Source organism: Haliotis rufescens, unplaced genomic scaffold (assembly GCF_023055435.1).
Source record: "Haliotis rufescens isolate VD_foot unplaced genomic scaffold, xgHalRufe1.0.p SCAF_6, whole genome shotgun sequence".
Lineage (NCBI taxonomy): Eukaryota > Metazoa > Mollusca > Gastropoda > Lepetellida > Haliotidae > Haliotis > Haliotis rufescens.
This window is the reverse complement of record NW_025964334.1, coordinates 23,617,894-23,640,248: the sequence shown is the minus strand read 5'-3', so window position 1 is coordinate 23,640,248 and position 22,355 is coordinate 23,617,894. Positions and strand designations below refer to the sequence as shown.

Below are 22,355 nucleotides of genomic sequence, written 5' to 3'. Positions count from 1 at the left end.
ACTTATCTGAAAACATGCATATGACCATTGACCAGCAACGATTACCCAATTTTCGACGTTGTGTACACCACTGACGTATGTTGGCAATATGACGATGTGACCGTCGAACATTGTGATGAACTACAGGAAGACGATTTGTAATCGTCTGACTCGTACCTCGTACACCAGTAGCACGATGAACGTTCGCAGCAATATGATTCGCCGTTTGAGCTCGATTTCGTAGAGCCTGGTTTCGGATCAATCGACCCTGTACTCTAGTCGTTGACCTGGGCCGCCCTGGTTCGATCGTCAACCGTTTATTGAATTTAATGTATTGGTCACAGCACGCTGGCTTCTGCCAGTTTCCAGCATGTCAATAATATGTAGACGCTCCTCGCTTCCTCGCTATTTCATACATAAACAATGAATGCAAAGAAGTTAATCACGATTGTATGATAAGCAGAATCAATAAGGTTGACAGAAATAAAAGTCCACAGAGATTAATCGACCTTCCGTGAAAGTGTCAAAATCAGGAATGACACCCAACGCACGTGCAAATTGTAGGATGTGTTTTGGTGATACGTTTTACAGACATAAACGTTATTGCATAGCGTGTTTGTTGTCAACACCTTTCTTTCTTCTGATACTTGGTATGAATATTTATATATCATGATCCTCTACTTTGTGTTATCAAACTGTTTACATTGATTAATACCACAGTGTAGCATTCACCCAAACATACATGCGGGAGAAACTCTAAAGTATAAGTGGGCAATCGTATAAGGCGCCGCGATTCGCTGTGCAGAGTTATGTCCCTTGGGCACGCCCGAAACCTATGATTGTAGGTTTGAATCCCGGTTCGCCCCAATTATGTTTCCAGGTTTGTCAACACCATACCCGTGCTCGTGTGTTTCACCGAAGTGGTGAGCGTCTGAGACCTGCATTATTTTAGGCTTTCCTCACACACGCCGTGAAATAACTGTAATACGGTTAAAAGCGGCGTTAAACCCATCTCACTCACTTACTCTGAAGTATCAAAGAAATAGACCATAAAGTTTACAGAAAATTCTATTTGGTTTGATATGTTTTAAAAACAACTTATATGACCTGTGCGTTAAGGAACAGCCAGGGTTCTGTATTAATACAATGTGTGAAGCCCACTTCTGATGTCCCCCGCCGTGATATTGCTGGAATATTGCTAAAAGCGGCGTAAAACCATACTCACTCACTCATTCTGTATTAATGCTGCTGTATAATCTGTGTAATAATCAGTCGCATATATATCTTAGGGAACAAGGGCTAGGCATGCCTTGAGCATATTTGCCAGAAGTTTTCGAATATCCGTTAACCTGAACCAAATAGACTAACCTGTTTAAACTATTCGTGTGAAGGGATCTTGACATTATAGCCAGATATTGGAATGTAATTGCGTCATTTGACCTAAGTGCCACAAGGTAATTAAGGCGTGGCCTTGTAGGTCGGCATCATGACGTATGTCGGTGTACGATAGGTACGCTCATAAGAGGATTTTTAGTATCGTGGATGGGCGATATCTATGTTTTAAGTGGTTTTCAGTGCGTACGTCACACGACCTCACGGAGTCAGGTTATCAAGTCCGTCGACGCCGACTGGTTTTACTGTTTCTGCGTGGTACGCTATCTACTGACATGATGTCAGCGTCCACGTGTGGTGAGGTGAAAAGGGTTTAACTGCGCGTTCAAGATTATGCATACACGCATGTATGTTTAGCTCATGTACTAGTCCGGACTTAGGGGCGGTCGGGTAGCCTAGTGGTTAAAGCGTTCGCTCGTCACGCCGAAGACCCGGTTTCGATTCCCGACATGGGTACAATGTGTGAAGCCCATTTCTGGTGTCCCCCGCCGTGATATTGCTGGAATATTGCTAAAAGCGGCGTAAAACCATACTTACTCACTCACTTGTCCGGACTAAAGCCTGCTTTATAGTGCTAGCCCACTGCTATGCCGTGCTATGGTTTAACATCGATACCGCTAACGGCCACAGTGTACTGACTGCGAACTGACCTTTCCTTGGCGTATCCCTTTAATCCTGAGCTAACAAGTACCGTCTCATAACGTCGTTTGGTACGACGAAGTACAGACCTTTAACTATCTGCGTCTACTTGTAGATATAGAATTTGTTAGGATAGGACACCTGGTGTCATCACTAATTTTCAGTGATGCATTCATGTAGTTTTCACCACTTTTGTGCTTTTACGGCCAATGGAATCTGTTTCGTCCCATAATCGAGACTGGCTATTCTCTGGCGTTGACGTAATGTACTTACAACGTTGTAATGATAAATGATAACAACACATTGTATCCATCCTCCCGAGGCAAGGGCGCCATCTGACTATTAAGTCAAGTTTCCACCCATGCCGAACTGGCCTGGCATATCCTGGCTCGATCATAGCGTCACCAGTGGCTATTACGAGTTATGTCACTTCTATGTCCCTCCAACTGACCAATCAGATTCAATTTCTCATATCACTTGCATTTGCTTCAAACAAAGTGGCGACGCACAGTTAAGACAATCTGATCGCTAATAAGGATCAATATTGTTATAAAACGGGTCTTTCCCCGCAAAGTGCACCAAATCCTGTGAGGACCTTGATTAAAAACATGAAAAGATTTGCAAAATATCTGTTGACGATACACATGCTTTGCAAATCCTGCAGTCGACCGAAATCTGCGTGTTCGTTATGCGATTTTACGTTCGTTTCGCGACTGACTATGCACAGACATGTCAGTCCAGGCAAAATGTAAATTGATGTTAAATCACTCAGTGCTTCACACGCGAGTCTAGATCAGTCAAGTTTCATGTCTGATTCAAGTCTATTGTGTAGGATATTCCGCGCCGGGACCATGTAGCACACTTATAATTAGAAGCGACCGCATCCGTGGCCTAGTGGAGAGAGTGTCCACTCGGTCGGTCGGTGGTTTGATCCGCGGCCCCGTGATACCAAAAGACGTTAAAAGATTGTTGAGATGGGACTTGATGAATACCCCATTCAAACACAGTACACTGACTCCGAGCCGACCAGTCCTTGTTTAAACCCCTTAATGCTGAGTGCCAAGCAGGGTAACAAGAAGAGCCATCTTTTAACTTTCACGTCTTTTGGCATGACGCGGTCGGCGGTCGAACCACGGACCTTCCGCTCTACGGACGGACGCGCTACCGCTAGACCACGGAGGCGGTCGTATCACAGCTGATCCGCGTCTCTAATGAAACAACTCCTGAACTAACATTTTATGCATTTTGCCGGACATGGACATCTCATACAAAGAGTGTTATTGACGAGGGGAAATCGAAAGGTTCCTTGTTTGTGACAAAATCTCCACCATGCATGTGTGATGTGAGTTTAAGGTAGAGATTCAGAGGGTGCTGGATCAGTACAAGGAAGTAAATCAGTGCCACAATCAGCAACTGCATCCACCTGAACGGAGCACTCCTCCATAATAATTTAAATGCCTTTGCATGTGTTTGTGATGGATGCCACCTGTCGGGTAGGATACTCTCACCTTTTCGAGAATGCCTGGTATCATCACTATTTGATATTGATTAAAAAAACCCATGCTTTTGATACAGTCGGAATCGTCCAATCGACTCTGCTTTTAGCTGAGATTTCTTGTGCCTTAGCTGACGCATTTCTGTGGCATCGTATTGCCCATTGATAATCTGACCTTGTTAAATGTAACCCATATATACCATATATATATTGTTGCCTCTTTTGCAGGACCTGAAAGCACACCAACTGTAAGTATTCTTGAACAGTATTTAGTTATATGATTGTGAGAAAACAGGAGGAAACCAACAGTGACGCAGGTCAAGGTTGTTTTTGACACACGTGAATCCCACGAGCACGGGTACGGTGATGGGAGACCAAGGATCATAATCGGGGTGAATATCGGATTCGAACCCACGATCAAGAGTCTCCTTGAACAACGACTGAGGGACACAACTATGAACAGCAACCCTCGGTGCCTTTGGTCACTGAATCTCAGACAGTTAGACATTAGGCTGATGAGACGTTTGCTTCAATTGTGAATTCAATTCGCTTTTCAATTCCGTGGTGGCACCGGTCACAAATCAGGTGAAGTTAAGCAAATGTCGGTCGTGGAGAGTACTTGGATGGGTGACCGCGTTCCGGCAGCTTGGCTCCTGAGAGTTTATTGGTCTTCGGTCCTGCCCCACACTGAAGGGCGGGTGACTTTGTTCGAAATGTGTCTCTGTTCCCCCAGCAGTGAATGGGTACCCGGTAGGATAAGATGGATGTTAACCTTCTAGCTCCTAACGGGTAGCTTGGGTTGCATACTCCCCAGGGAGCTGAACTGAGAATGATTGTTGAGTGCACACTGATTCGGTGATCGGGGTAATAATAGCGTTTTGAGCATGCCCCTGAGTAATATGGATATATGTGCAAATATAAATAGCCTATTATTTATTTATTTATTTATTTATTTATTTTTTTTATTCATTTATTCATTCATTCATTCATTCATTCATTCATTCATTCACTCACTCACTCACTCACTCACTCACTCACTCACTCACTCACTCACTCACTCACTCACTCACTTACTTACTTACTTACTTATTTATTTATTTATCATTTCAGGCAACAGCATGTACTGAAAGGCTGAAACAAGTACCCGGACACACAGCATGTCTCAAGCCCTCACCGCTTGTTAAAGTGTCAGGTATGTCAGTGTTGCAGGGCATTATCTAATCGCAGTTTACATAAGTGTATTACGATATGCATGACGGTCGCGTTATTTGTTCTCATAAATAGGATTGCCATCTCGCCCCGACTAGTGCTATCGGTAGGGTCGGACATGCTCAGCGGTGGGATTGAGCGCCTGGTACTTAAGCAGTGCTGTTATTTATTTACCATTTCTATATATTTTTATACAAACTACTACATATAAACAATGAATTGCCACAGAATGAATCCTTCGTTTTGAAAGTATGATTGACAGCTTGAACACATAAATATTATATTTTGTTTGTTTGAATGTATACCAGTCTGCACATGTATGTTGAGTATTATTATATCATACGGAATAAATGAAAAAGGAATACACTGTCGGAGTTAATATACAACAAATCATTATTTGATTGATTTCAGGTGTAAGTGAAGATGAAAAGAAAATAATCATTGACGAACACAACCGATATAGAAGCATCGTTCAACCGACAGCAACCAATATGCTGAAAGTGGTCTGTAAACCTCAACATAGATGTTAATATACCTCGACAAAAATATTTTAAATGATTATTAATCGACCTCTGGTGCAGCTTACATGAATCTGCAATTCATTCACAGTGCAGCATCCCAGTGCACATTGTACATTGTAGATGTACTTGAAAGTATTGTAATAGCCCGTGTTTACGGCGTGATAGTGCAAGAAAAATCACAATTAGTGCAATAAAACAATAAAACATATTTCGCAGAAATCCGCGGAGATACTGATCATTCGCAAGTTATCTGCAATTTTATTGCAGAACACAATAACAAATGTTGAGTTGTAGTCGAAGTCTCAATATGTATGGGTCATGTCACTCGAAATGTGTTTAAGTCGTTGTAAAGACAGGATTAATAAAAAAGCCTTTCTGTGTTGCTGGTATAACCTTGTACATGTTTGGTCATTCACACCGTACGTGCATTTGTGATGAATAGCATTCATTATGCTACATAATCTAGGATGATTACATGAAGCGTATACAATATAACTGATTAAATGAAATAAACATAGATTGAACCATTTCATTAATTTTGTTCTTCATTGTGGGTTATACATTGGTAAGTAAGTAAGAAACATTACAAGAATATTAACACATTTATGATTATTCTCTTATGAGCCAAAATGATCATTTACGCTTTTCTGTTGCAACTGAAACCGTGGTGCTGTGTTCTAGTACTGGAACGAGGAACTGGCGCTCATAGCTCAGGCCTGGGCCAGCAACTGCAAGGTGGAACATGACGCCATGGGCAACAGAAACATCCCCGGTACGTCAAACACATTGGACAGTAATTCTTACATGATATTTCATGGTGAAACATAAAACAGAATAACATAAACTGCTATTATTTATATCTTACATGAATACAAAACATGTTTGAATCAAAAAATGCAACATTAACATATATATGTCTATTGTTATGAATACAATGTATGTATATTTAATACAACCATCTTCCTTTAACACGTGTAGACACGGATGTCATGGTGGTTTATATATCACGGCGTCATATTTAATTGTCCAGGTCCCTAATCAGTGATAGGATATGCTAGGATAGGTTTGTCAGCACGATATCCGTGCTCGTGTGTTTCACAAAAGTGGTAAAGGTATGAGATATAGCACTTCGGGCTTTCTTCCCATATTAAACTGACACGCCGTGATATAACTTGATTACTGTTAAAAGCGTAATTAAAACTCGCTCGCTGGCTCACACTCACTCACTCTTGTTTTGTCAGCACCATACCCGGGCTCGATGGTTTTTCGAAAGTTCTGAACGTCAATGAAGTTTGTTTCTTTCGGCTGTCCTCCCATGTCAAGCTGACAAGCCGTTATATAACTGAAATACTTTTCACAGCGGCGTTAATTTCAAACTCACTCAGTCTCTCATTCAATGAAACTTAAATTCTTTGATGCTGTATAATCTCTTGTCTTTTCCTCTGCCCCGAGTATGATCCACAGTCTTTCAGCACCGTACCCGTGCCCAAAATGGTCGTTAATGAACGACTACATACATGAACTTTCCGCCTACATTAAGATTACTCCATGATATAACTCATACACTGTTCGGAGAGGTGCTAAAATATTTATAACTAAGTTAACCACTATATCAGTTACATATATAATCCATGTTATTTGTATATATTTAATGCTATCAGGGGTGTACCAGATTGGCCAAAATTGGGCAATGGACTACCGTAACTGGACACAATCTATAGCAGGCTGGCACTCGGAGGTCAAGTCCTTCACGTATAACGGAACTAACGTACCAGACGAAGTGGGGCATTACACACAGGTAAACTATAAGGTTATAGACCCCACCCCCAACATCAGCACGTATTTAACACAGCCAACTTTGTCGCCTTTATTTATGGTAAGGTGAGGTGTGCGTTTGGCTGCCAAAACTAGCTCGGACTTATGCCGGTTTTATAGTGCTAGCTCACTGAGATACCATGCCGTAGTTTAACAAGGACGTCCTTCTCAGGCACAATGTACTCCGAGCCGACTAGTCCTTGTTTTATCCCCCTTAATGCCCAGCGCCAGGCAGGGTAACAAAAAGCACCATCTTTTAGTATGAGAATCGAACAAACGACCTTCCGGTCTGCGGGCAGACGATCTATCCACTACACCACGTAGGCGGTCCTTTTATTCAGGAACAGCACTGATTTAGTCATTATGGTCATGCTTGTTACCAAGGCTGAGTTGGAACCCTGCAAATTAATCTTGGTTTGTCTCCACCTCATCAAAGCTGGTGGGCTCGAGTTGTGATTTCCTCACTCACTGTTTTGATTTACTTTTCGTTATTGACGTAAAAACAATTAAGAATATTGAAATGCATAACCTTTGTACACAACTATGTACAGAAACAGGCTATAAACCCGTGAAGATCCGGGGTAGAATAGATCTTCAGCAACCCATGCTTGCCTTACCAGGCGACTATGCTTGTCGTAAGAGGCGACTAACGGGATAGGGTGCTCAGGCTCACTGACTTGGTTGAAGCATGTCATCGTGTCTCGATTATGTACAGACCGACGTCATATAGCTGGAATATTGCTGAGTGAGGCGTTAAACAACAAACAAACAACGAAAACAAACAGTTTATATGTAACCGTACGATGCATTCAAGTATCAGGCGTCATGTAATTCGATATGGTGTTTATCGGTTACGGATTCAGGCTGTAATCTGCGGATACGTACGATAACGTGTATCTAAGAATAACCAACTGGCAAACTAATTCGGACTCGAACACAGTCTGTTTAAATACAACTGTTACATATGACATGCTTAAAGCGATATATGTATTTTACAGCTGGTATGGGCGGACACAACAAGAGTAGGATGTGGATTCGCCAAATGCAACACTACGCTGTTCTATGTCTGCAACTATGCCCCTGCGTAAGTATGCCACCAACTGAACACGTCCCGGCAAGACAATGTCGCCCATATATAGCACTAAAAACCAAAATGAATGCAAGGACAAGATCTGCCGAGTATACCAGTGTTGTTTCATGTTGGCAGAATGATTCTGTTCTCTGAGTGAGTGAGTGAGGTTTTACGCCGCTTTAGCAATATCCCAGCACTATCACATCGGGGAACACCAGAAATGGGCTTCACACATTGTACCCATGTCGGGAATCGAACCCGGGTCTTCGGCGTGACGACCGAACGCTTTAACCACAAGGCTACCCGACCGCCGCCTGTTCTCTGAGGCTTTCCACTTTTGTAGTAGGTATAGTAAACAGTTTAAACGTGATGTAATAATGGCAGTCATTCTATCTTATTGTTATACCTGTATTACGAATCTTGCAATTCCATTGCTTAATCTGTACCACGTGGCGAAACATTGTAGACCCCAAATCACGTGATTGGCACCGGCCCCGAATATTGCCTTGTCACATGATCAGTATTGACCTATCATGTGGTGAATATTGACTATCGCCTGCTAGGAAACAATATGGCGTCTGGTAATAACATTCCACCGTTCGCAAAGCAGGTTTTTATGTGAAAAGGGTATAAGGGTTCATAAACTTTAATGTGAATTTCTGTAGAATAAAACGAATGATTACTCTCAATTCTTGTCAAAATGCGGAGTCTCGGGCCGGACACCTTTGGGAGTCTGACCGGACCACCCTGGGGGTACGATTCTCGAGTCCTCGCATCCGTCCCCTCGATTATGGTCATTGTCAATGTTTACTCTTTCATAAACTTCCGCCGAATTATATAAATACGAAACTAGTCCAACTGGATTCATTCGCTAAGCACAAAAAATTTCAACAAGTGTTTTCAATTAAAGGAAACATGTCCACACAATGTAGAGCTAAGCATTGATCATCTTAATCTTGTTATCAGATATGTTTGTCGGATAGTCAGGAAGATTTACATATGAATATATACATTTATACGAAGGTAACTTGTCATTTAATCTGATGCGTTCTAGGGGCAACAGAGGTGGATATAAGATACCGTACAAGAAAGGGACGCCTGCAGCCGAGTGCAAACAAACAGACAACCATCTTTGTGGTATGCGCTGTCCTGGAAAAGAATCTCCTCTTCAAGTCATTTTTTGGTTCCTTGACATTCGTATACTTACCACGTATGATTGTTATTATCGGATTTATCGTTGCTTGGTAACAGATGTCTGTGTCGGTTATGGGTTGATCGAATACCAGTATTAAATAAATTACAGTACCTGCACTTTTGCCAAAATAGGTTTTATTAAGGTTATGACCATCTTCCACCACTGTGTTTTGCACAAACATTCTGACATCCTGCAAATATAGTACATCATATAAACGATGATGTGATAAATGTCCCCCCCCCCCCCCCCCACACACACACACACATACACATACCTCCTTTACACAGTAACCAGGCAAACTTGCATTGAGCTTTCTCATTAACAACGAAGGTTGATCGATACGTTCTTCAAACAGAGCTACATTATCACGAGACATGTTGTGCTCAGTGCGTTTTTGATCGCATGTCAGACGTTATAGAATCCAAAGGAGCTGATACTTTCTTCATTGCCAAAGTTTCTGTGATAATTGCATGTACTCTCCCCTACAAAGTGTCAACAGATCTAGCAACATGATGTTTAGTTATTTGCCGTCCGGTCATCACCATATCGTGAATTATCTGAGTCATTTCTGGTGTTGCTGACGTAAAGGCCTTCCAGGGCGGGGGGCGTCTTCAAGGCTCTCCCTGCAACTATTCGCCCAGTTTACGCTCGTTTGTGTGACTATACCTCAGTGACATCATTTAATTTCCACAACAAAATAGGTTACACAAATCCTTCTATTTTACGCTCCGGATTTGAACCCGTAGATAGCATGACATTCCGTTGATTTATCTGAAGCTGCCATATTTATTAATTTGATTGACGCGATCATGGTGCCGCCATTGCCTCAGTTGTTCAGTTGTTATAAAACATTTGCAGTTATTGCTGAAGCAGCGTAAAATCCCATTCGTGAAACGCGTAACATTCTGCTTCCAGATTGTGGAGGGAAAGCGTGTGAAAATGGCGGTACGCTTAACAGAACAACGTGTGCCTGCAAATGCATCGTAGATAACGTCTACGTAGGCGATGTATGTAAACGTAAGTATGTTATAGTTCCTTAATATTAGCGAAATCAACCACGATTCGTTGTATTGTGAGAAGTATGCATCAGCATAGCCAGGAGCCAGGAGTGCGTAAGTGAATGAGTTGTGTTTAACGCCGCTTTTAAGAGTATTCCAGTTATATGTGTGTGTGTTTGTGTGTGAGTGAGGTTTAACGCCGCTTTTAACAATATTCCAGTTATAACGCGGCGTGTCAGCTTAATGTTGGAGGAAAGCCCGAAGTAATGCAGGTCTCAGACGTTTACCATTTCGGTGAAACCCTCGAGGACGCGTATGGTGCTGACATTGAGCCAGGAAACATTTGTGATCAACCTATACCTAGAAAAACAAAGTGCGCAGTTTTTAATTGTGATCGCGTCTCCACAAAACGTTATGAATGTTACTGCCAACGTTTTGTTTTTCAATTACGTTTCCTTGTAGGACAGCGTGCGTTAGGTTTTACACCTTATAACGGTCTTACAGTAATATGACGTAGTATCTGCAATATGTTGGAAGAAAGTCAGTAGTGATTCCGGTCGCATAAATTTACCACTTCAGCCATGCTCTCGAACAAATAGACGTGATGTCGAGAGAAAAGTGTCATACTCTTTGAGAATATGGGATTCAAACACAAGATTGGCAGCTCATGGCACAGCTAATTATAAGGGACGCAAATCGTTACAACGAATTGCGACACCTCAAACATCTGGACTCCCATTGGCCTTCTAAATATTAATATGCATTTACAAATACCATGGACAACCTTCTCTAAAATCATTTCACAAGGAGGTGAAATTTTTAACTATATTTGTATTCATTAATCGTTTACAATAATTATTGTTAAACTAGTTTGGCAAACATATTTGACACATGTTCCGTTACTCGTGAGACATGAGACTTTATACCGGTACTACATATGTACTTTCAGTCTGCCGCCATGACCCAATGGTGTTCGTAGTAAGATTATTATGGACATCAGTAAGAAAATACATATAAATAGAACGTATGCATTTGTCTTTCATTATCAGACCTATTCATCTCCTCTCATAACTTCTTGATATTTTGCAAGAAAAAACACAATATGCTCTGCAATGTATATATCCTGACCACAATTTGAATGAATAAATGAGTACATGCTAAAGCATGATCATTTTGCTATATTTCAGTTGACTGCGAAAATGCAACTGTTAAAGAGCCATATTACTGCAACCATACCGCCTACGTGGAAGAAAACTGTCCCAGAATAGCTGATGTACCAGACCGCTGCCCTAAGCTGTGCCACAAGTGTCCATGTGAGTAGCATTGAATAAATGCAAAAGGTATCAACAAAATAGGTGTAATCATGCCGAGTGAATAAGTTACGGTCTGATACCGCTCTGAACAGTGTTCGCTTAAGTCAGGTCGTAGACACATACATGTACGTCTTTTGCGAAACCCATGATCGTAGATATGATGCTGACAGACTAAGTATAATAATGGGATTATTCTGAACTTTGAACCAACGACCAGTGATTCCTTACAGCTACTTCGTGCAACCTGTAAGACAATTAGCGAAACCTTTGACCAATAAATGACCACTTTCCCAAGAACGTTTCACGAATACTGCACTTTGGGTCATACTATATGCCTCAAGTTATACGTCAATTAATCGCATGGTCAATTGTAAACGTTATGTTAACGTAAACCGTGCATAAGCTCGAACAATAACCACGATATCCTATATTGGCGATTCCAATTCAGAAGGGTACATTGACATGCCCATGGCCAGGTTGCAGTCACAACGGCCATTTTCAACCGTTTATGGTTTCCGACCAGAACAAAAAAGTTAATTGTTTCGTTTCATTTTGAAAAATTCAGGTATCAAGAGGAAAAGCAGTTTACCACATTCAAATATAAAATACGTCACAACTACCTACGTCAAGGCCATCATATGCACTACACCAGGGTGATCAATCATAGTCTGGCTTATAATACGACATTTGGAGATCCAGGGGCATCAATGAATGACGTTGGACATTGCAAGCAACGACCATATCCGTGTCATATTCTATCATGAATCTTCTGTGTAATTTTTCACCCTGTCCGTGTCATATTTGATCATGCCCGTGTCGTATTTTACCATGTCCGTGTCATATTGTACCATGCCCGTCTCATATTTTACCCTGTCCGTGTCATATTGTATCATGCCCGTGTACTATTTTACCATGTCCGTGTCATATTCTATTATGCCCGCGTAATATTTTACCCCGTCCGTGCCATATTGTATCATGCCCGTGTATTACTTTACCCTATCCGTGTCATATTGTATCATGCCCGTGTATTACTTTACCCTGTCCGTGCCATATTGTATCATGCCCGTGTATTACTTTACCCTGTCCGTGTCACATTGTACCATGTCTGTGTCATATTTGTTCATGTCCGTGTCATATTTTACCCTGTCCGTGTCATATTTTACCATGTCTGTGTCATATTGTACCATATTTGACCATTGGAGCTGGGCATAGTTTTTGACCAAGTATTAAATGATGGAATTGCTACTTATCAGGATATAGTGTTTGCAATAGTTGATTTTGACACATACATGTCAAACTATATACATTTGTGTATGCAGATCTACATATTAAATAATAAGTTTAGTGTATGATAAAATACTTCTACAACTGTAAACGTTTAGTGGTATATGTGCACGTGCAAATGCACAACTACGGATGTTTCTTGTCGCCTGAAAAGCTAAGACAACACGCTCTCAATCCCACAGGTAACTTACATACAATATGGCATACTTCAGGTTCATAAATATGTGAAGGCAAATATGCCCCTTTTCAATCTTCAGATGGTGACTACAGATACGATTATAATGAACGTAAGCCAGGAACTCCTACAACCACGATCACAACCACGATCACAACCACACCGAAACCTCCACGAGTGTGTAAAGACAAATTTAGTGTTCATCGTGGTCATTCCGCCTGTCTACAGCCTTCAAAACGACTCAACCAGACCGTAGCAGGTATGAACACATTTATTGAGTGTCAACAACAGAAGATAAGGTTGCATTTTATAACATTTAATAACAGAGCATAACATTATGTTAACGTAATGTAAAAACAAAAGTTGCATTCAAATCATCATATTAATTACCTGAAATCATTTATATTACATCGTTAATTAGTAAAAGACATGGCAAACACTCATTTAAGGTACACTGAAACACCAATCCACTTCCGACATAGGTCCCTTTGACATCATCACTGTACAGCGTGACACCCACTCCTAGCCGTCCACTCAACACCAGTCCCCTTTGAAATCAGCACTGTACGGCGTGACAGTGCCCCTCCGTCCCAATCAATCCCCCACCCCCATCAAAACCCCCCATCCCCCGCCCACCGACTCCCGGCCGCTCCCAAAACACAAGTTCCCTTGACATCAGCACTGTACGGCGTGACACCAACCCACTCCAGGCCGCTCCCGAAGCAACTCTCTTGATATCAGCGATGTACCTGCGTAACACCAACCCACTCCAGGCCGCTCCCGAAGCAACTCTCTTGATATCAGCACTGTACGGCGTAACACCAACCCACTCCGGGCCGCTCCCGAAGCAACTCTCTTGATATCAGCGATGTACCCGCGTAACACCAACCCACTCCAGGCCGCTCCCGAAGCAACTCTCTTGATATCAGCACTGTACGGCGTAACACCAACCCACTCCCGGCCGCTCCCGAAGCAACTCTCTTGATATCAGCAATGTACGGCGTAACACCAACCCACTCCAGGCCGCTCCCGAAGCAACTCTCTTGATATCAGCACTGTACCCGCGTGACACCAACCCACTCCAGGCCGCTCCCGAAGCAACTCTCTTGATATCAGCACTGTACGGCGTGACACCAACCCACTCCAGGCCGCTCCCGAAGCAACTCTCTTGATATCAGCAATGAACGGCGTAACACCAACCCACTCCAGGCCGCTCCCGAAGCAACTCTCTTGATATCAGCACTGTACGGCGTGACACCAACCCACTCCAGGCCGCTCCCGAAGCAACTCTCTTGATATCAGCACTGTACCCGCGTGACACCAACCCACTCCAGGCCGCTCCCGACGCAACTCTCTTGATATCAGCAGTGTACGGCGTGAGACCAACCCACTCCAGGCCGCTCCCGAAGCAACTCTCTTGATATCAGCACTGTACGGCGTAACACCAACCCACTCCAGGCTGCTCCCGAAGCAACTCTCTTCATATCAGCACTGTACGGCGTAACACCAACCCACTCCAGGCCGCTCCCGAAGCAACTCTCTTGATATCAGCAGTGTACCCGCGTAACACCAACCCACTCCAGGCCGCTCCCGAAGCAACTCTCTTGATATCAGCACTTTACGGCGTAACACCAATCCACTCCAGGCCGCTCCCGAAGCAACTCTCTTGATATCAGTAGTGTACCCGCGTAACACCAACCCACTCCAGGCCGCTCCCGAAGCAACTCTCTTGATATCAGCACTGTACCCGCGTAACACCAACCCACTCCTGGCCGCTCCCGAAGCAACTCTCTTGATATCAGCACTGTACGGCGGAACACCAACCCACTCCAGGCCGCTCCCGAAGCAACTCTCTTGATATCAGCACTGTACCCGCGTAACACCAACCCACTCCAGGCCGCTCCCGAAGCAACTCTCTTGATATCAGCACTTTACGGCGTAACACCAATCCACTCCAGGCCGCTCCCGAAGCAACTCTCTTGATATCAGCAGTGTACCCGCGTAACACCAACCCACTCCAGGCCGCTCCCGACGCAACTCTCTTGATATCAGCACTGTACCCGCGTAACACCAACCCACTCCTGGCCGCTCCCGAAGCAACTCTCTTGATATCAGCACTGTACGGCGGAACACCAACCCACTCCAGGCCGCTCCCGAAGCAACTCTCTTGATATCCGCACTGTACGGCGTAACACCAACCCACTCCAGGCTGCTCCCGAAGCAACTCTCTTGATACCAGCACTGTACCCGCGTAACACCAACCCACTCCAGGCCGCTCCCGAAGCAACTCTCTTCATATCAACATTGTACGGCGTAACAGCAACCCACTCCAGGCCGCTCCCGAAGCAACTCTCTTGATATCAGCACTGTACGGCGTGACACCAACCCACTCCAGGCCGCTCCCGAAGCAACTCTCTTGATATCAGCACTGTACGGCGTGACACCAACCCACTCCAGGCCGCTCCCGAAGCAACTCTCTTGATATCAGCACTTTACGGCGTGACACCAACCCACTCCAGGCCGCTCCTGAAGCAACTCTCTTGATATCAGCACTGTACGGCGTTACACGAACCCACTCCAGGCCGCTCCCGAAGCAACTCTCTTGATATCAGCAGTGTACCCGCGTAACACCAACCCACTCCAGGCCGCTCCCGAAGCAACTCTCTTGATATCAGCAGTGTACCCGCGTAACACCAACCCACTCCAGGCCGCTCCCGAAGCAACTCTCTTGATATCAGCAGTGTACCCGCGTCACACCAACCCACTCCAGGCTGCTCCCGAAGCAACTCTCTTGATATCAGCACTGTATGGCGTCACACCAACCCACTCCAGGCCGCTCCCGAAGCAACTCTCTTGATATCAGCAGTGTACCCGCGTCACACCAACCCACTCCAGGCCGCTCCCGAAGCAACTCTCTTGATATGAGCACTGTACGGCGTAACACCAACCCACTCCAGGCCGCTCCCGAAGCAACTCTCTTGATATCAGCACTGTACGGCGTGACACCAACCCACTCCAGGCCGCTCCCGAAGCAACTCTCTTGATATCAGCACTGTACGGCGTAACACCAACCCACTCCAGGCCGCTCCCGAAGCAACTCTCTTGATATCAGCGATGTACCCGCGTAACACCAACCCACTCCAGGCCGCTCCCAAAGCAACTCTCTTGATATGAGCACTGTACGGCGTAACAGCAACCCACTCCAGGCCGCTCCCGACACAACTCTCTTGATATCAGCACTGTACCCGCGTGACACCAACCCACTCCAGGCCGCTCCCGAAGCAACTCTCTTGATATCAGCACTGTACGGCGTGACACCAACCCACTCCAGGCTGCTCCCGAAGCAACTCTCTTGATATCAGCACTGTACGGCGTGACACCAACCCACTCCAGGCCGCTCCTGAAGCAACTCTCTTGATATCAGCACTGTACGGCGTCACACCAACCCACTCCAGGCCGCTCCCGAAGAAACTCTCTTGATATCAGCACTGTACGGCGTGACACCAACCCACTCCAGGCCGCTCCCGTAGCAACTCTCTTGATATCAGCACTGTACGGCGTGACACGAACCCACTCCAGGCCGCTCCCGAAGCAACTCTCTTGATATCAGCACTGTACCCGCGTAACACCAACCCACTCCAGGCCGCTCCCGAAGCAACTCTCTTGATATCAGCACTGTACGGCGTGACACCAACCCACTCCAGGCTGCTCCCGAAGCAACTCTCTTGATATCAGCACTGTACGGCGTGAACCAACCCACTCCAGGCCGCTCCCGAAGCAACTCTCTTCATATCAGCACTGTACGGCGTGACAGCAACCCACTCCAGGCCGCTCCCGAAGCAACTCTCTTGATATCAGCACTGTACGGCGTTACACGAACCCACTCCAGGCCGCTCCCGAAGCAACTCTCTTGATATCATCACTGTACGGGGTAACACCAACCCACTCCAGGCCGCTCCCGAAGCAACTCTCTTGATATCAGCAGTGTACCCGCGTAACACCAACCCACTCCAGGCCGCTCCCGAAGCAACTCTCTTGATATCAGCACTGTACCCGCGTAACACCAACCCACTCCAGGCCGCTCCCGAAGCAACTCTCTTGATATCAGCAGTGTACCCGCGTAACGCCAACCCACTCCTGGCTGCTCCCGAAGCAACTCTCTTGATATCAACACTGTACGGCGTAACACCAACCCACTCCAGGCCGCTCCCGAAGCAACTCTCTTGATATCAGTACTGTACCCGCGTAACACCAACCCACTCCAGGCCGCTCCCGAAGCAACTCTCTTGATATCAGCACTGTACGGCGTAACACCAACCCACTCCAGGCCGCTCCCGAAGCAACTCTCTTGATATCAGCGATGTACCCGCGTAACACCAACCCACTCCAGGCCGCTCCCGAAGCAACTCTCTTGATATGAGCACTGTACGGCGTAACAGCAACCCACTCCAGGCCGCTCCCGAAGCAACTCTCTTGATATCAGCACTGTACGGCGTGACACCAACCCACTCCAGGCCGCTCCCGAAGCAACTCTCTTGATATCAGCACTGTACGGCGTGACACCAACCCACTCCAGGCCGCTCCCGAAGCAACTCTCTTGATATCAGAACTGTACGGCATGACACCAACACACTCCAGGCCGCTCCCGAAGCAACTCTCTTGATATCAGCGATGTACCCGCGTAACACCAACCCACTCCAGGCTGCCTGCTGAACACGAACCGTAAACTTCTGCCATCGAAACATCCAGGGCCCCGTTCCACAAAGCGTTCTTGGCGCAACGATTGTCTTTGACCTGTGTTAGTGTATGGTAGTTACGATCGACTTATTGGTCACAGTCACATTTTGGGTTGAAGGATTCCACAAATCTTAATAGACTTTGAAATCGTTCCTGTTTAATGTGTTTTTTATTTGTTTAACGCCGCACTCAGCAATATTCCAGCTGAACAACGAAGGCCTGTAAATAATTGAGTTTGGGCCAGACCAGTAATTAATGTTATGAAAAAAACGTCGTCGGGGTACGCTGACACGCCATCATGCCGAGTCACCGAGTCTGACCAAGCAATCTATTGAGTCGCATTAAAGCATAGGTTGCTTGGGACAAATTCTGTCCCGGAATCCTCACATGTCCCCACGTTAATCGCCTCTAACGGTTTTCAATGTGGTGCTGGAGACGTATCCCTCCCGGTCCCCCATGGGATTCTTCGGTATTTGTACCTCATCTGATATGCAGGGCAGGTCGATAAGGGGAGTAAACAAAAGGTAATCAAAGCTACTATATTTATTGACCGCATCCGTGGTCTAGTGGTAAAGCGTCGGCCCGGAGAGCGGGAGGTCCGGGGTTCGATCCCCGGCCGCGTCATACCGAAAGACGTTTAAAAATGGTACTTGTTGTTACCTTGTCTGGCCCTCGGCATTAAGGGGCTAAAACCAGGACTGGTCCGCTCAGAGTCAGTACACTTTGTCTGAGTTTGGTATTCTTGTTAAACTGCGGGATGGTATCTCAGTGAGCTGGCACTATAAATCGGCATCAGCCCGGACTAGTACAATCAGCCACACAAACACACACACGTACATGCACGTCGCAATATAAGTGCAACAATCTTGAACGCGACGTTAAAACCAATTTCACCTCACCTACTATATTTATTAGACAAAACGTAATTTAATCACTCAACATTTGTAACTATACTATCATGTTATTGTTAAGATGTTAATAATTTATTTTAATATTATGTTTTCTCTTAATGTTTTCCTTCGAATATATGAAAGCATCAAAACTTAAAACATCAATCTTAAAATTCATACCATGCGGTTGGTACTGTTTGTGTTGTTAGGTTTGGTTAACTTGTCTGGAATCGCGCAAATCGTAACGTAAACGTTTGGCGTTTGTGTACTCATTATGACCTAGCTTTATTGATTGTTGCTTTAGAAGTGTATATTGCGAAATTACATTGTTGGAATCGATTAAATCAAATCGATTAAAAAACGCCGGGAGCATGTACATGTATTATTAAGATTCTTTGGGAATTAGTATTCCTAGTTTTTTTCAGATTAGCATCTGAAGGGTCCATTGTCGTGATTGTCCATTGTTGTTATTCCAGATCGTGTTTTATTCTGATTTTGACAAACACTTGAAAGTGACTAGCAGCATCAAAACTGACGATATAGAACTCATACATATTTAGACAAAGACATAATTATAACAACCGGTGAGCAATCGTGGACTGTGAGAATCTTGTAGATACATTGACCATCGTTTGTGCTGTAGACGCTTTAAGCTAACAGACAGATAATTACCGTATATTATCTTGACTGTTATGGAGGTTGATACTATCAACATCTGAATATTGCACAACCAAGTTGATGGAAAAGGGTTTGTGATTCAGCAATTATGCATCAGAGTCATTAGTAGAGAAAACAAACATGACATTGATGCGTTAATAGAAGTCAAACAGAAGTCAGTTCATAATTACACATCTGCTACCCACCATGGCATACATGTTGCCTTGGTAACGTGCGTCGGATATCATTATTGTGCAGTTGTCATGAGCGTTTAAGTATGTTTCTTCTATTTGTCAGATATGAATATTTCATCATCCGATATAGAGCTGATACTTCAACAACACAACATGCACAGACAAAACGTGACGCCGTCAGCCAGAAACATGATGAAATTGGTAAACATATACGTTAAATCGAATTAGTTTGTCGTATGTCACATCACTGACGTTCATCAAATATGGATGAGGCTGTGATATATAAAAAAACCATTCATTACTGTATTTCTTTGTCTCTTGTGAACTTACCTCCAAGCTTTAAAGCGATAATTGATGTGCGAGTGCACGTGCAAAACCCCATAAAATCATCTTTCTTATCACGCGTGAATTTAACAAAAATTCACTCGGAAATGTCTGAAAAATTTGTGTGTGTGTTCTGGTCTTGTGAAATGACTCATTATATCGACTTCTCGTGATCTGATAAGGAATGTTCTTGTATGATGGCGTATATGCTTCGTTAACTTACATGATGATATGAAGATGCTATTTGATGAGGAAAAGGGTAGGAAAATATCCTCCATTGGCATATCAATTTTCAAAACCGAGAGTTCATGGATCCTAGCATTGTAATACATTTAATGTGGAAATGCTGTTTTAGAGTTTAATTTATTTCGAAATGGTGTTTTAATTTTTGTTTTATTTTTAGACTTGGGACGCTGAGATTGCCATGGTTGCACGTGTGTGGGCGGAGGCCTGTGAAGAGGGCTCAGATGAACCATCACATAGAACAATTCCTGGTATTCTTAGAACTTATGCACTCACTCGTTTCAGAAACATTGTAGCTAAACAGATCAAATGTAAGGATAATGATGTCGTAAGATTAAAACATGCAACTCTATATGGATAATGCCGTTTTTTTGTCTTGTGTAACAAAACAGTATCAATTTTTTATATTTTAGGTCGTTTCCGTTTAGGGCAAAACATTGCCGCTGGTTTAGACAGTTGGACAGACGCCATCAACACATGGTGGCACTCGGGGAAGGATTTCGTGTATGGCAGCAATACCAATGTTGATAAAACAGCCCCTTACACACAGGTTTGCAGAATACACTAACATAAAAAATTAGGGATCCTGAATTTTTGGGAGAATTATGGTCTCAGTCTTCACTACAAAAAACATCCTTAAAAATTATTTCTAACATTTTTGTTCAGTATATATACCAGTGAAACAGGGAAGTCCATACGATCGAACATAAAGTGAAACCCCGTTAAACCAGAGGTACCGTTACTATTTAATCACCCGGATGAATAAATTTCGGGCACGTATTATTATTTCTTAAATGTTAATACCGTATTCGACGTAATAAGCGCCCAGGGCGCTCTCAAAATTAGAAATAGGGGGCTCTTATTAGAATATTATTTTGGTGAAAAAAAAAACGGAGTTGAGAGATAAATTTCTTGGTTTATGCGGACGGCCTGAAATGTTTATGTATTAATTGCCCATAATTTAGGGTGGATATAACACACGAGTGCGTATTATTCGCGAAAAAAAAAGTCTTGTGTACATTGATTAATCGGAAGGGGTGCCAATTGGGATTGTTCACTAGCCAATATATTAGCAAATATCGCATCGGGCGCTTAGTAGAGCGGGGCGCTTATTACGTAGAATACGGCTTGGCGGGTTTGCCATATTAACAGGGTCCGGGTGAACGAGGTTTCACTGTTGTTCGAGATATGCGTAGTTCGAGGTGACAAGAGTGCTGATAACAATTTTGTCGGACCACTACATATGGTCGTCGTAAACGATATATGGAGTCAAATGAGTTTAAAATTAGATCAATGTACTAACCGAAACATCTCACACCAGATGCCCTTATGTTCTTATAACATGCACATCTACAATCGAGGAACTATGTCCCTTCAAACTTGTCGTGGGTTCGTGTCCGAGATGCGCCCTGATTATGACACTTGATCAGTCATTACCATACCATTTTTGTGTGAGTTTAATCGAAATACCCAACGTCAAACGACCCGAGTCACTTCTGACTTTTTTCTCACATTTGTCTGTCAAGATAAAATATAGTATTATTTGGTGGGGCAGATGCATAAAGGAAAATTTTGTGATTCTTTGTCAATAATCATGACCTAGAAAATTTGAAACGTATAAAAAAAATAAAAAAATTGTTATAATTTATAAAATATGTAACAACGACTTGAATGTTGTATGCTTAACAGTTATCGGATTTAATTGATATATAAAGTTCTACACCAGAATGTACATAAATATTTAGCATATGCACTTTCAAATTCCTACAAATATGCAAGGATCTGTCTTGCTGGTTACCATTTTTATAGAATTTTAATTCTTCAGTATGTGGTGAAGAAAATAAAAACCAAAAATCGACTTGAGCACTAATGCCTGCAAATCCATTTCTTCCTGACATTTCGCTGTCATACTGTTCAAACTTGTGTGAACCCAACTCACCCTCACATACAACTTTCCCGTGGGGGTTCTGGGAGTGCATTGGTCCCTAACAGTCTGTGCTGGTAGTAATGAGGGCTTCATTGTTTACTTGTTCTTCAGCTCGTGTGGGAATCAACAACAAGAATTGGGTGTGGTTTCGCGGACTGTGACGGAAGGTTTGTTTATGTCTGCAATTATGGACCAAGGTAAGAAATCAATCAGTTTGTATAGCCATGCTACATGTACATGCATAATTTATATTGCACTAATAATGTCTGATTCCAATGGAGCAGTATGGTCATCAG

General features: G+C 43.7%; 1 protein-coding gene across 1 annotated transcript in view; it reads left to right on the top strand.

Annotated features, from left to right (window-relative positions):
• The window catches only part of LOC124111278, a 31,184-nt gene that overhangs the window by 2,981 nt on the left and 5,848 nt on the right, over positions 1-22,355 (top strand). Inside the window, exons 2-15 of the mRNA XM_046470926.2 lie at positions 3,734-3,753; positions 4,616-4,697; positions 5,126-5,217; positions 5,917-6,007; positions 6,897-7,033; positions 8,049-8,134; positions 9,177-9,259; positions 10,233-10,334; positions 11,503-11,628; positions 13,170-13,346; positions 19,669-19,766; positions 20,293-20,383; positions 20,546-20,682; positions 22,171-22,256. Coding sequence (XP_046326882.2) covers positions 3,734-3,753; positions 4,616-4,697; positions 5,126-5,217; positions 5,917-6,007; positions 6,897-7,033; positions 8,049-8,134; positions 9,177-9,259; positions 10,233-10,334; positions 11,503-11,628; positions 13,170-13,346; positions 19,669-19,766; positions 20,293-20,383; positions 20,546-20,682; positions 22,171-22,256 — 1,408 coding nt within the window. The remainder of the gene's footprint in view (positions 1-3,733; positions 3,754-4,615; positions 4,698-5,125; positions 5,218-5,916; positions 6,008-6,896; positions 7,034-8,048; positions 8,135-9,176; positions 9,260-10,232; positions 10,335-11,502; positions 11,629-13,169; positions 13,347-19,668; positions 19,767-20,292; positions 20,384-20,545; positions 20,683-22,170; positions 22,257-22,355) is intronic.